The sequence below is a fragment of the Macaca mulatta genome, chromosome 4, assembly GCF_049350105.2.
Source record: "Macaca mulatta isolate MMU2019108-1 chromosome 4, T2T-MMU8v2.0, whole genome shotgun sequence".
Taxonomy (NCBI): domain Eukaryota; kingdom Metazoa; phylum Chordata; class Mammalia; order Primates; family Cercopithecidae; genus Macaca; species Macaca mulatta.
Window position 1 is genome coordinate 35,128,165 of NC_133409.1, and position 13,474 is coordinate 35,141,638.

Consider the following 13,474-nt stretch of genomic DNA (forward strand, 5'->3'; position numbering starts at 1 on the left):
ATTTAAAATTTTTCTGTCTTCTTTTGTGACATCATTCTCTAAATAGCTCAGCTATTTCTTTTTTTAATTTTTATTTTTTGAGACAGTCTCCCTCTGTTGCCCAGGCTGGAATGCAGTGGCACAGTCTCGGCTCACTGTAACCTCTACCTCCTGGGCTAAAGCAATTCTTGTGCCTCAGCTTCCCGAGTAGCTGGGATTACAGGTGCATGCCACCATGTCTGGCTACTTTTTGTATTTTTAGTAGAGACAGGGTTCAGCCATGTTGGCCAGGCTGGTCTCAAACTCCTGGCCTCAAGTGATCCACCCGCCTCAGCCTTCCAAAGTGCTGGGATTGCAGGCATGAACCACTGCGCCCGGCCAGCTTTTTCTTCTTCTTCTTCTTCTTCTTCTTCTCCTTTGTAACGTCAAGTTTACCTTCTCTTCCTCTTTATCTCACTGTGTAAAATTTTTTGTTACGGCAGAAACCTCCTCATGGATTCCAGAAAAAAATGAAGCTTGAGGTCGTAGACAAAAGGAACCCCATGTTTATTAGAGTAGCAACTGTGGCAGACACAGATGATCACCGAGTAAAAGTAAGTGTTCTGTATGGTGGATTGGCTTTATCTTTTGTTATAGACGTTTTGGATAAAAACTTTGGTAGATATTTAAACTTGTGAAGTCCTGTAATTAGCAAAATCATAGGAATATGCAAAATAATTGGCTGTGCATCTTTGTAAATCAGCATTCTTCCAGGTTTATCCTTTAATCTGTGTAAAACAATTTATCGTTAATTATGAATGACTCAATATTTTGAGTATGTATTGGGAGAAACAAAGTAGATACCACACATTAAAGTAGTATTATATTCAGAAGAAAAGATATATCATTCTCTGATAGTATGCCCTTTTTTAAAAAAAAATAAAGATTAATGTTTTTGTGGGGTAGATTAGTAGTAGTCTTTTCAGAGGAACATTCTGTCTCTTAATATAGGCCAAGTAAAGGTGAATAATTTCATGAATAAAATCAGATTTTAATTAGAGTAGTAAAAGTCAGATGCCTCTTAGAAAATAAGCAAATGTTTAGGGAGATGGGATCAGCTTGTTATGTCCAGCCATGATAAAGTGAAGTGGACTTCAGGAAAGGAGCTGGAAGAACTCATCTCTGTTTCTGACTTAAGCGTTAACTTCACCCTCAAACCGGAACAGTGCCTGTTCTACTTCCTTCATACAATTGTTTGGAATTCCTATTAGGAAGAATAATAGTTACAACAGCAAGACTTTAAATGTACATGATGTTTTACAGGGTAACTCTGTTCTCATGTTATTCAACATTTGTGGGAAGTGTACATTGTTACTACTTTTATTGATGAGGCAGAGGCTCAGAAAGGTTAAATGAGTTGTTAATTACTGGCAGTGGCAGAATGACATCTCAGTTCTAAGCTCTAGGAGTCTAAGTTTATGCTCTTTTTAAAAAAATTACATTCTCAACTGTCTCTAATAAGATAGTATATAAGAAAATAAATTATAAAATAACATGAAAAACTACACAAATGTGGTGTTTCTATAGAATAGAAATTTTAACATTTAATTCACTGTTAAGATTATAGAATCATGTAGCATTTTAGAAAATTTTATAAATGCAAGACCTGTGCTTACCATTTTTTCAAGTACATTTTCTTACTATATTTGGTAGTAAAGTAAGTCATAAAGCAATCAGTATTTTAGAACTAGAAGTATTTTTTAAAATAAAATCTAGACTAGTAATCAAATACATTTACAATTAAGCACAATATTACTTTTATAAATCAGATTGCTCAGAATTGAAAAAAAATATATTGGTTTGAGTGCATGAAAATTTAATTATCACATATGGCTGGTGGGAATATAAAATGTGTCAGCCTTTCCAAAGAGCAGTTTGGCAATAGGTTAACAAAATCGTAGAATGTTGTTTATCCTTTCATTTAAGAATGTTAAGGGAATAGCCAAAAGGAATATGCAAAAATGAAAACTCCCAGGAAAATATATCAGTGCTGTTTATAGTACTTAACATTGGAAGCAACCGCAGTAGCTGATGGGTAAAATGTATTACTCTATATCTACATGATGGTAAAATTAAATACTTTCAAAGACTATTTAATATCAGCAATTGAAAAATTCAGGTTTACATTATGTTTTGGTATCTGCTATCGTTTATTTTTACAAGAATACATATATAAGCAATTCTGGAAAGAATCCTACCAAAGTAATGACAGTGCTTCTTTCAGGGTGCTGAAACTATAAATGATTAGGTTTTTTAATCGTTTAGTTTCCAGAATGTAGATTACTTTTATAATTAAAAACGTAGATCAACTATCTTACACGTGCGAAATTTTTGGCCCAGAGAGGTCAAGTATGCTAAAGTGGGTAGTTCAGTTAGTTAACAGGAAAAGTGTAGACTAGATTCCACCTCTTACTTCTAGCTGGATTCTCTAATACAACATCCTGGTCAGTCCTTAACACCCCAGAAATAGCTGGCTGTGAGGGCTACAGTTGACAATTACCTTTTGGTGATGACTGGAATTAATTTCGTAGCTGAAGGTGAACCACGGAACAAACATCTTTGTATTTACGAGGTCTTTAAAAGGCCTGTATACAGGGGTCAGTGACTAAGTTTCAGAATTCATCAGAAGCTTCTGAGAATATAAAAAGCTTGCAAGAGTAGGAGTTTATTTAATAAATGGGAGATTAAACAGCAGGAAAGCTAATCTTTTTGAAGAAGGAAGAAGAGGAAAATGTAGACCAAGTTATTAGTGTAGCTTAATATTTTAAGTTTTTCAGTGATAAAATCAACTCTTGAGTAAAATCATCTTTTAAGATTACATATTTCACACCTTGAGCTATTATAGTAAAACATTTAAAATTGTTCTATATTTGATCAGATGCCATTGAGGAAAAATGGCCCAGAATGGTTTTGCTCTCATTTATGTTTTTAGTAACAGAAGATTATTCCTGCCTCATTCCTTCCCACTCCCCAACCTGGCTCCCCGGAAGCAAAAACGGTTGGCTCTTTTAGCTCTTGCTTAGGACCTTTTTATCTGTCATTTTCTAAAATATTACCTATATTCTACTCTTTCTCAGCTCATCAACTTTACATATGGTTTATTTTCTTCATGTTGTGGTAATTTGAGATTTAGATCTTGCTGTTCTTCCCTTCCCCTTACCTTTTCAGCAGTTATTTTACATAGTTTGGTTCTCATTCACTGTTGAGCAAAGTAATCTTTTCCTTGTGACTGTTTTTCTGGGAGTCAGTAATTTGTTCATAATTTAGTTTTGTTGTCTTCTTAAATTTTTACAAGTGTGACAGTGGATCTCACATGCCTTTGAGTCAAAAGCTCAGTGTATTTTCAATACTCTTTTTATTATTATTATTATTATTATTATTATTATACTTTAAGTTCTAGGGTACATGTGTACAGTGTGCAGGTTTGATACATAGGTATACATGTGCCATGCTGGTTTGCGGCACCCAATAACTCGTCGTTTACATTAGGTATTTCTCCTAATGCTCTCCGTCCCCCTGCCCCCCCCACCCCACGACAGACCCCAGTGTGTGATGTTCCCCGCCCTGTGTCTAAGTGTTCTCATTGTTCAGTTCCCACCTATAAGTGAGAACATGCAGTTTTGGTTTTCTGTTCTTGAGATAGTTTGCTGAGAATTATGGTTTCCAGCTTCATCCATGCCCCTGCAAAGGACATGAACTCATCCTTTTTTATGGATGCATAATATTCTATGGTATATATGTGCCACATTTTCTTAATCCAGTCTATCATTGACGGACATTTGGGTTGGTTCCAAGTCTCAGCTATTGTGAATAGTGCCACAATAAACATACATGTTCATGTGTCTTTATAGTAGCATGATTCATAATCCTTTGGGTGTATATCCAGTAATGGGATCGCTGGGTCAAATGGTATTTCTAGTTCTAGATCCTTGAGGAATTGCCACACTGTCTTCCACAATGGTTGAACCAGTTTACATTCCCACCAACAGTGTAAAAGCGTTCCTATTTCTCCACATCCTCTCCAGCATCTGTTGTTTGCTGACTTTTTACTGATCGCCATTCTAGCTGGTGTGAGATGGTATCTCATTGTGGTTTTGATTTGCATTTCTCTGATGACCAGTGATAATGAGCATTTTTCACAGCAAAAGAAACTACCATCAGAGTGAACAGGTAACCTACAGAATGGGAGAAAATTTTTACATCAATACTCTTTTTTTTTTTCTCGAATTCCTTCTCATAGTCAGCAGCCACCTATTCCACTCTGGGTGGAAATACTCTAAGCCTGGTACAAAGCTTTCATCCTGACACTTCTCTTTACTGACAGACTAGGTTGTGTTTCATTTTCCTGGATCACATACTTTGTTTTTCTTGGGTTATCCTCTTATCTTGCTGACACACATCTTTTCATATCTTCTGTGGGATTTTGATTCTAGGATTAGTTTATTTCTAAGCTTAAGAAAGTAGATTCATTGCGAAGAACATTATTTTAAGCACATATATATACTTTTACTAACTATGTTCTATTTCGTTATATGAATATACCATAATTTATTAACCAGTCTCCTGATGATGGGCACTGTGGTAACTTCTAGTTGTTTTCTAATACAAACAATGAGTTACTGAGATTATCAAGTCAAAATTAATGTCGTTTAAGTGCTAAGCTGTTATTGCCCAGTAGCTTTCCAGAAATATCTAAGCAGTTAACGCTCCTGTCAGTGGTCTATGAGAACACCCATTTATTCTCATTCTTAATCAGCTGTAGGAATGACCAAAATGTGAACATTTTTGACAGGCCAATAGGAGAAGAATTGCATCTTGTGATTTTAATTTGTAGTTTTTTAATTATAAGTGAAAGTGATTGTCTTTCTTCTTCTTTTTTTTTTGAGACAAGGTCTCACTCTGTCACCTAGGCTGGAGTGCAGTGGTACGGCCTTGGCTCACTGTAGCCTCAACCTGCCAGGCTCAGGTGATCTTCCCACCTCAGCTTACTGAGTAGCTGGGGCTACACTTAGGTTTTTCTTTTCTTTTCTCTTCTTTTTTTTTTTGGAGAGATGGGGTTTGCCAAATTGCCCAGGCTGATCTCGATCTCCTGGGATCAAGTGATCCTTCCTCCTTGGCCTCCCAAAGTGCTGGGATTATAGGCATGAACCACTGAGCCTGGCCTCAAATTTATTGTCTTTTCATATCTTTACTAAGCATTTATATTTATGTTTCAGATAATGAGCTATTTGTATCCATTTTTCATATTTCCATTGGGTTTTTCATCTTTTTATGCTGTTACATCATATTTTTATAAATTGAGGAGCAGAGTTCTTGACACAGGTGTTGCAAATGCATTTTGGGGAGTTTCTTGTGGGTCTTTCGTTTTAGTTTATAATACTTGCCATTCTGAAGCTTTAAATTTTCATGTAATCAAATTGATCAGTCTTTTACTGCTTTTGAGTTTGGTGTTTTGCTTACAAAGGCTGACCCACTCTGTGATTACAAATAAGTTCATTCACACATTCTTCTCAAATGTTTATTGTTCAGTTTTTAGTGTTTTGACTTTTTTTATCCATCTGGCATCTGTTGTCTTGTAAGGAATGAGAGGTTCATAGACTTTAAAAAAGAAATCTAACTGGCAGACTTGTTTTGTTAATACTCTGTGATCAGTGGATATAACTAGCAAACTTGATTTAAAAATAAAATATCTAAAGCATTTCAGTATATCCCTTCTTCCTAAAAGGTAAAAAATGTATAATAACCTAAAAGAAACATAATCGATTCCTAGTGACCATCACTAGAAGACTAACTGCCCTTTCACCCAATATAAAGCAGTGACTGCTTTATAATAAGACATATCTTTTCACACTCACTAAGATACGGAAGGAACCTAAGTATCCACCAGTTGAAGGAATGGATAAAGAGATGTGGTATATATACACAATGGATATTATTCAGCCATAAAAAAGAATGAAATACTGTCATTTGCAGTAACATGGGTGAACCTGGAGGACATTATGTTAAATGAAATAAGCCAGGCACAGAAAGACAAATATTGCATGTTCTCACTCATGTGTGGGAGCTAAAAATAATTGAACTCATGAGGACAAGAGAGTACAATAAGGGTTGCCAGAGGCTGAAAAGCATAGCAGGGAGCAGGACATAAAGTGGGGGTGGTTAACGGGCACAAAAATACAGTTAGATAGAATGAGTAAGATCTAGTATCTGGTAGCATATTAGGGTGACTACAGTTATCAATAATTTATATATTTTTAAGTAACTAGTAGAACTGGAATATTCATAAAACAAAGAAATGACAAAAGCTTGAGGTGATGGATACCCCAGTTACCCTGATTTGATCATTATACATTATATGCCTATATCAAAATGTCACATGTACTTCATAAATATATACCCATAATAATTTAAAATAAAACAATAATAGAACACATATTTGAGAAAAACTGTAATGATTCGCAAGGAAAAAAAATGATGTCTAAAAACACACTGGGTGGAGGGATATTTTGTAAATTGTATGTGTGTTTAGCAGGCATTGAATTTTTTTTTTTAAGTCTTTTTCAACACAAATCCAGAAGGCTTGACATGTACTTGAAATGTCCTCCTTTCCTCTCCTTCCTCTCCACTTTCCCCTCTCATCTTCCCTCCTTCCCTTACCCGAATTTTTAACTCCTTCTGCATTTTTATTGGGTGCTTGATGTTGATCATATGAAGATGTTGTAACAGTTCCTGTTCTCATGTTGCTCATGGTGTTGAGAAATACACATAATATGTCTGTAGAACTACTGGCAGAGCATTTATGACTGGTTATATAATACATTGAAGGTGATTCAAAGATGTCTTTTTTTTCACATTATGAGTGAAGTATTTTGAATAATTGAACTGATTTATTGGGTTTTAAATCCTACTATATATGTTAAAATGAAAATGGTTATGCTGTGGGCAGAACTTTGATTACAGGAATTTTTGTGACTTAATTTGTACTGTTAATGTCCTTGTGTCATCCAGGTTCACTTTGATGGCTGGAATAATTGCTATGATTACTGGATAGATGCGGATTCTCCTGATATTCACCCTGTAGGCTGGTGTTCAAAAACAGGACATCCTCTTCAGCCTCCTTTGAGTAAGAGACACAAATAGCTTGTATAAGTGTTTCCATTTCCATAAGTAACATTCTTAAGATTTCATCCTTAGCCCTTCTCTTTCTCTTCCTCTCTCTACTGATGTTTCTTCTCTATGTAATCCTTTCCTTTTACTACATTTTAATTACCATAGTCACAGAAATATAAATAAAAAAAAACATGCCTGAAAAAGTAAAGCATGTATAGACATTTCTGTTTTATTTAGAAGTAAATATCACCTCTTAAAATTCATGTTAAATTTTCGGAAGACAATTTGTGAGACTTTCAAAATTTATTGTTTCAATATTAGCATTCTGATAGTAATTTTATATGATAGCTTTGGTAAATGTTAACATTGGGAGAAACTGGGCAAAGTGCAAAAGAGATCTCTTTCTGTATTATTATTTACAACTGCTTGTGAATCTATAATTATCTTAATACAAATCTCAGTTAAATTCAAATTTTAGAAAAGACACATGGAGAACTTAACATACCACGACCTTAATTTTGGAGGAAAATGTATACATTATAGAAAAAAATATGTAGGAAATACAATAAATTACTATCAAGTTTTTTAAAAATTTAGTGTACTTCCTGTATCCAGTGACTTCACTTCTGGATGCTCCATACAACCTGCATAAGGGCACATGTACATGGCATTCAGTGTAGCATGTTTAGAATAACAAAGCTTGGGGGAAAATATTAGTTAAATAAATTGTGGTGTACTGTGCTGTAGAAACTATGCAGTAGTCACAAAGAATGTTAGTATTGCAACAGAAAAATTTGTAAGACAAGAAGTTAAAAACCAAAGAAGGATATTGGTCCTTTATGTGGCAAAATAAAACATCTATGTTGTGCCTTTTATGTGGCAAAGTCAAACAAAACCGAATGTGTCTGAATGCTTAGAACAGTTTCCAGGAGAGCCCACACTAACCTCAGTGGTCAGAATGAGGGAGGGTCTCTGCAATGTAGAAGGAAGAGCATGGAGGGATCTGGAACTGTCATTCTGGATTCTTCTGTAGCACTTGAAGTGTTCACGGTATGTGAGTAGTCATGCTTTAATTATGTTATTTAATAAAAGGTGTTTGACTCTTCTTGTTAATTCATATTTAGATATCTCTGGACTTTATGGTGTTTTGAAAGATTGTTAGATCAGAGTTTACCATTTCGTTGTTGAAGAAAGATAACTAGTGTGAATAGTCATAAGGAAAAACCTTTAAACGTAGTGTCTTTTAAAATATTTTTCATTTTTATAGGATCTGCTTTTTCTGTTTATATATGTTGTATGTTGATTCAAAAATTGGATTTTTAGGGAGTCTTTTTCTTCCTTATTCTGATCCCAGACATTTGACTCTTAACAGATTTTTGCTTAATATTTTGCCCCTTCTTTCTTTTCTTTGCTCTTTCATAGGCCCCCTAGAATTAATGGAAGCTTCAGAACACGGTGGATGCTCAACCCCGGGATGTAAAGGGATTGGCCATTTTAAGAGAGCAAGACATCTGGGCCCTCACAGGTATGTGGTAGCTGTCACTGACGTGGTCTAATATAGGGTACCTGTTCCATATACATGTATATATAATGAATTTCATGTATACTAAATTGATGTGAACTAATTTTAAATTCAGATCCATAAGAAATGTGGTTACCATGGTGATCATGTAAAAATGAAGGGAATATCTATAGTAAAATCTTCCTGGGAGAAAATGCATTCACGGTTTAAAATGGATTTACTCTAGCCTTTTGACTTTTCTTGGCAACCTGACTAGTTTTACAGATACTTAATTTCTGCAATAGTTATTTTGCATTGATCATTAATAATGAGAAGAACTGAGACTCTGTTGATATCATTTAGTAGAATATTATCTGATTCGGTGACTCAATAATTTGAATAATGAGAGCTGAGATTATTGTAGATTAGCAGCAAAGATCACAAAAGGCACAATATAAATAGTCAAACATGAGAGTGCATTGGTCCGAAACACATTTTTTAAATATTTTTATCTTATCCCTAAGTAACTTTAAAAAGAAACCAAATTTATACATTTGAAATGTGATGTATTTGGTGATTTGGGGATCTTTGTAGAGAGTTAAAAATATTACTGAAGTACAGCTACTTTGGAGGCTGAGGTGGAAGGATCACTTGAGTCCAGGAGTTCGAGGTCAGCCTGGACAACATAGCAAGATCCTGCCTCTTAAAAAAAAAATTACTGAAATACTAAGAAATTCCTGTCATTCAACTGGCATTTTTAAGGAATAAACGTATCACCTATTTAGGTATATTTTAAAATAATAATGTGTCGGTAAAATGTTCTGACTACTTAGTAATTGGATTGCCCAGTAAGAAAAATGATTCCTTGTTTATCTAGTTTGTACAGGTTGTGAATCTAGGTCTTTAAAAATTTTGAAGATTACTGTACCTGTTCCTCCAAACGTTAATAGGAATTGCAAAATTGGTGTGATTATTTTCATCTGGATATGGTTTTCCCTTTTTTTCATCTCTGCGACCTTGAATGCTTCTTAGCTTCCTTTTTCAACATTCTCCGTTCTGTTTTATGAGGTTCAGTATGTTCCAGAGTGAGAAGTCTGAGCATAGACAAGATGATGATTCCATTTGCAAATCCTTTTTGTTGCTTTTCTGACTGCAAACCAAAAGTTAATATGATACATCTTAGACGTTATTAAATATTGCCTAGTGAAGGCAGCTGGATTTTCAGCTATTATGTAAATCTAGATGCCCGAAATAATTCATGAACATACTAAATTTCCAATATTATTTTAGTTGTTTTGTGTTGCTATAACAGAATACCGTAGACTGGGTAATTTGTAAAGAAAAGAAATTTATTTCTCACTTTCTGGAGGCTGGGAAGTCTGAGATCCAGGGGCCAGCATATGGCGACGGGCTTTCTTACTGCAGAAGGTAGAGGGCAAGAGATCATGTGTGAGAGAGCCAGAGAGGGCCAAACCTGCTTTTATAACAACTGCTCCCATGATAACAAACCCACTTCTGCGATAATGTCATTTATTCATCCAGGAGGGCAGAGCCTGATCACCTCAGTATTGTCACAGTGGCAGTCAGATTTCAACATGAGTTTTGGAGGAGGTATTCAAACTGCAGCAATATGTTTAGAAACTCATTCAGTAAATATTTTCGAGCAGCATTTTTTTCAACAAGAACTAAGATTTATTGAGCATTTATTTATTCTGTGCCGGATATTGCTCTAATTGCTTTACATATCTTGGATACTCTTCATAACAGCCCTATGATGTAAGAACTGGTTTTCCCCCCACGTTTTGGTGAGGCCACCGGAGGTACTGGGGAGGTTAGTAACTGGCCTTACTTCACAGCTGCGGAGAAGGGAACCCAGTGTTACTCAGGGGTCTGTGCTCTGGACCACTCCTCTCTAATGGCCTCTCAAGACACTACTCCGTAAATTAGTCACAGACCCAACCTTCAAAGAATTCACAGGCTGATGGAGCTATAAAAGCTGTACGTAATTTAATTAAAACCTAACATAAAAAATAATATCAGAACTTTGGCACACATCCCTTTCTGCTGCACAAAGTGTTGGTTGGAGCAAAGAGAATTTGCTCAAGGTGTGTAGAAAAAAAACAAAATTTTTAAATGAGTCAATACTAGCAATATGTTGTTGAGGTGCAATTTGAAGATTAAACAAAACTTTTTTTGGTCTTCTGGAAGGAAGACACACCTTACGGCAGTGTCCGTGGTCTCCTTAGGGCTGCTTTGCATTTGAGTGGAAAGGTTTGTCTTTCACAGCAAGGTCCATGGTGACGGTTGTGTCCCCTCCTTGATGGCCCAGCCATTCATCAGGACTGCCTTTCCCCAAGTGTGCAGGGGGACCTCTGAGGGTTCCTCAGCTGGGCCACACCCATTTCACCAAGTTTCAGTCGTTATATTTAGAGCATTTCTTCACAGATGCAGTGTTGTGCTTGTTAAGAGGATTAGTGGAAGGCTTTATAGAGAAACGTGGTAAGGAACCCTTTCCAGTGGAATTGGAATCATAATAGAGAATGACTCATTTTCTTGGAAGGAGAGGCAGAAGTACACCTGATGGCTTAAAGGAAAGCATTGATAAAAAAAACCTGTATTCATTTTCTTGTCACATATAGAGAGCATAACTAGCAGATTTTGTGCCTTGGGCAGAGTTGTTGGTTGACTCAAGCCCTCTGGACCAAGGGATGCAATTCACAGAACTCTTGGAGGTCCCAGTTTCTGCCCAAGTGCTAACATCCCTTCTCAGTCTTTGAATTGGGTTTTCTTAGACTCCCTGACTATGCTGTCCTATTTACAACACTCAAAGCTCATTTTCTGGCAGGATATTAATCCTTGGCACAGCCTGTTTTCCATTTCATTAGTAGACTTGTGGAGGAGCTTGCTGCATTATGGATATTCTTTGAAAGGTTCATTTCACTGGCTCTTATTTTTGTTCTTACTAAGAATGCTGTGTTTAGGAAAACATAATGAGAAAATTCTCTTTGGATTAATTTGCTGAGAAACTGCATATATCAAAACATGCACTCTTTGCATAGATAACAAAGAAAGTTGCTCTTTTAGCAAAAATAACCAATTTAACGAACACATAAGCAAGAGACATTGTTTTGACTAGCATTTGTTATTACCTTCTCTGAAGATTACAGTGTTTGAATTTGATCTAAGAAGTGTTAAAACAAAACATGTGTCTAAACAATGAAGCTTGATAATTTAACATTTTTTAAAATGGTGAAATATAAATGATCAGTGAAAGGGTTGGATGTGGGTGTGGTTTTCTCATCTTTAGGGATATTCAGGAGCCAAATTGCTTAATTCCAACTCTCTAGCAAGGGAACATTAATACTGGTTGTGTCACAGTGTTTCCCTTTGTCACTTCATTTATTTGGCCTACCAAGAGAGAGGGTAAGGAATGGGAAGATGTTAAAGGAAATAAAGTTATATAAAAGTAGACATCTGGCTGGGTGCAGTGGCTCACGCCTGAGATCCCAGCACTTTGGGAGGCCGAGGCAGGTGGATCACCTGAGGTCAGGAGTTCGAGATCAGCCTGACCAACATGGAGAAACTCATCTCTACTAAAAGTACAAAATTAGCCGGACATGGTGGCGGGCGCCTGTAATCCCAGCTACTCGGGAGGCTGAGGCAGGAGAATCGCTTGAACCCAGGAAGCGGAGGTTGTGGGGAGCCGAGATCGCGCCACGGCACTCTAGCCTGGGCAACAAGAGCGAAACTCCATCTCAGAAAAAAAAGTAGACATTCTACATATCGAGTGCCTTCAGAACTGAATCTTTTCTATGTAAGTTTTAGTCTTGGAGAAATGAAACAAGAAAAGAGGAAACAATGTTTTCAGCAATATATAAAGGATATTAATGAAGTCCATGGAATGTTTTAAACAGTAGTAACTCTTGGTATGCCCCTGCAAGCTGTAAACATCGTATTAATTCAGCATGCATCTATCCATGAACAAACCTTTGTGTCACCTGCTGGGTTAGGTGAGGGGCTGTATAGGGGAGAGGGTCCCTCCTTCTAAAGAGGCCAGTCTGGTGTAAACAGATTCTCCTAGAGGCAAGAGTGGAGTGGCGCTCAGAGAGAAGCATCAGCTTTTTATGAGGGAAGCAGAGCATTCATAACGAGGTGTGTTACGGAGTTTTTATTGCTGTTTACTTTTTGCTGCTGTTCTTTTTACACAATAGGGGTTAAATGTCACTCTTCTTTTTAAATAATAATAATCGGTGGGATTTATTGATGACTTCCTATGTTCCAGTTACTGCTTCAAGGACTTAACATGCGTGATCTTACTTGGTCCTCACAGGAACTCTGTGAACGTTCGGCACTTTTCTAGTTCTTGCTTTACAGATGAGGAGACAGAGAATTGAAATGCTTAAGTAAGTGCCTGAGATTGTACATTGGTGGAACCAGGATTCAGCTCAGGCCTGTAAGGCACTTAAGTCCCTGCTCTTAACTGCTGGGCATTCATGCAATGCACAGTGTCCTGATAGAGCCCGCCTTGTGGGTTGTGTTTTTTTTTTTAAACTGTTTTTTGTCAGGACAGAGTGTGAAAATGATTCTCCTTAGAGGAGCCAGTGGGGCAAGTATTTGCATATTTAGCTGATATGTGAAATAATGTGCTAATAGTGTAGGATGCACCTCAATAAAGTACTTACAGTAGAGAACAGTATCATCCTATGGGACTCTATCCTTCTGCTTGCTGAGGAGTTGCATAATAGTAAAGAGCTGTATATATACATGTGCACGTGTCTAACCATGACAGAATATATACACGTTATGTGGTAAGCCACACCTTATTAAAGTTTTGTCACTAGAAAC

General features: G+C 36.5%; 1 protein-coding gene across 12 annotated transcripts in view; it reads left to right on the forward strand.

Annotated features, from left to right (window-relative positions):
- Positions 1–13,474, forward strand: part of L3MBTL3 (L3MBTL histone methyl-lysine binding protein 3) — a 123,646-nt gene that overhangs the window by 66,209 nt on the left and 43,963 nt on the right. For all 12 annotated transcript variants that reach the window (XM_015137467.3, XM_015137470.3, XM_078001196.1 and 9 more), the window contains 3 exons: positions 462–572; positions 7,027–7,141; positions 8,551–8,653. In XM_015137467.3, coding sequence (XP_014992953.1) covers positions 462–572; positions 7,027–7,141; positions 8,551–8,653 — 329 coding nt within the window. The remainder of the gene's footprint in view (positions 1–461; positions 573–7,026; positions 7,142–8,550; positions 8,654–13,474) is intronic.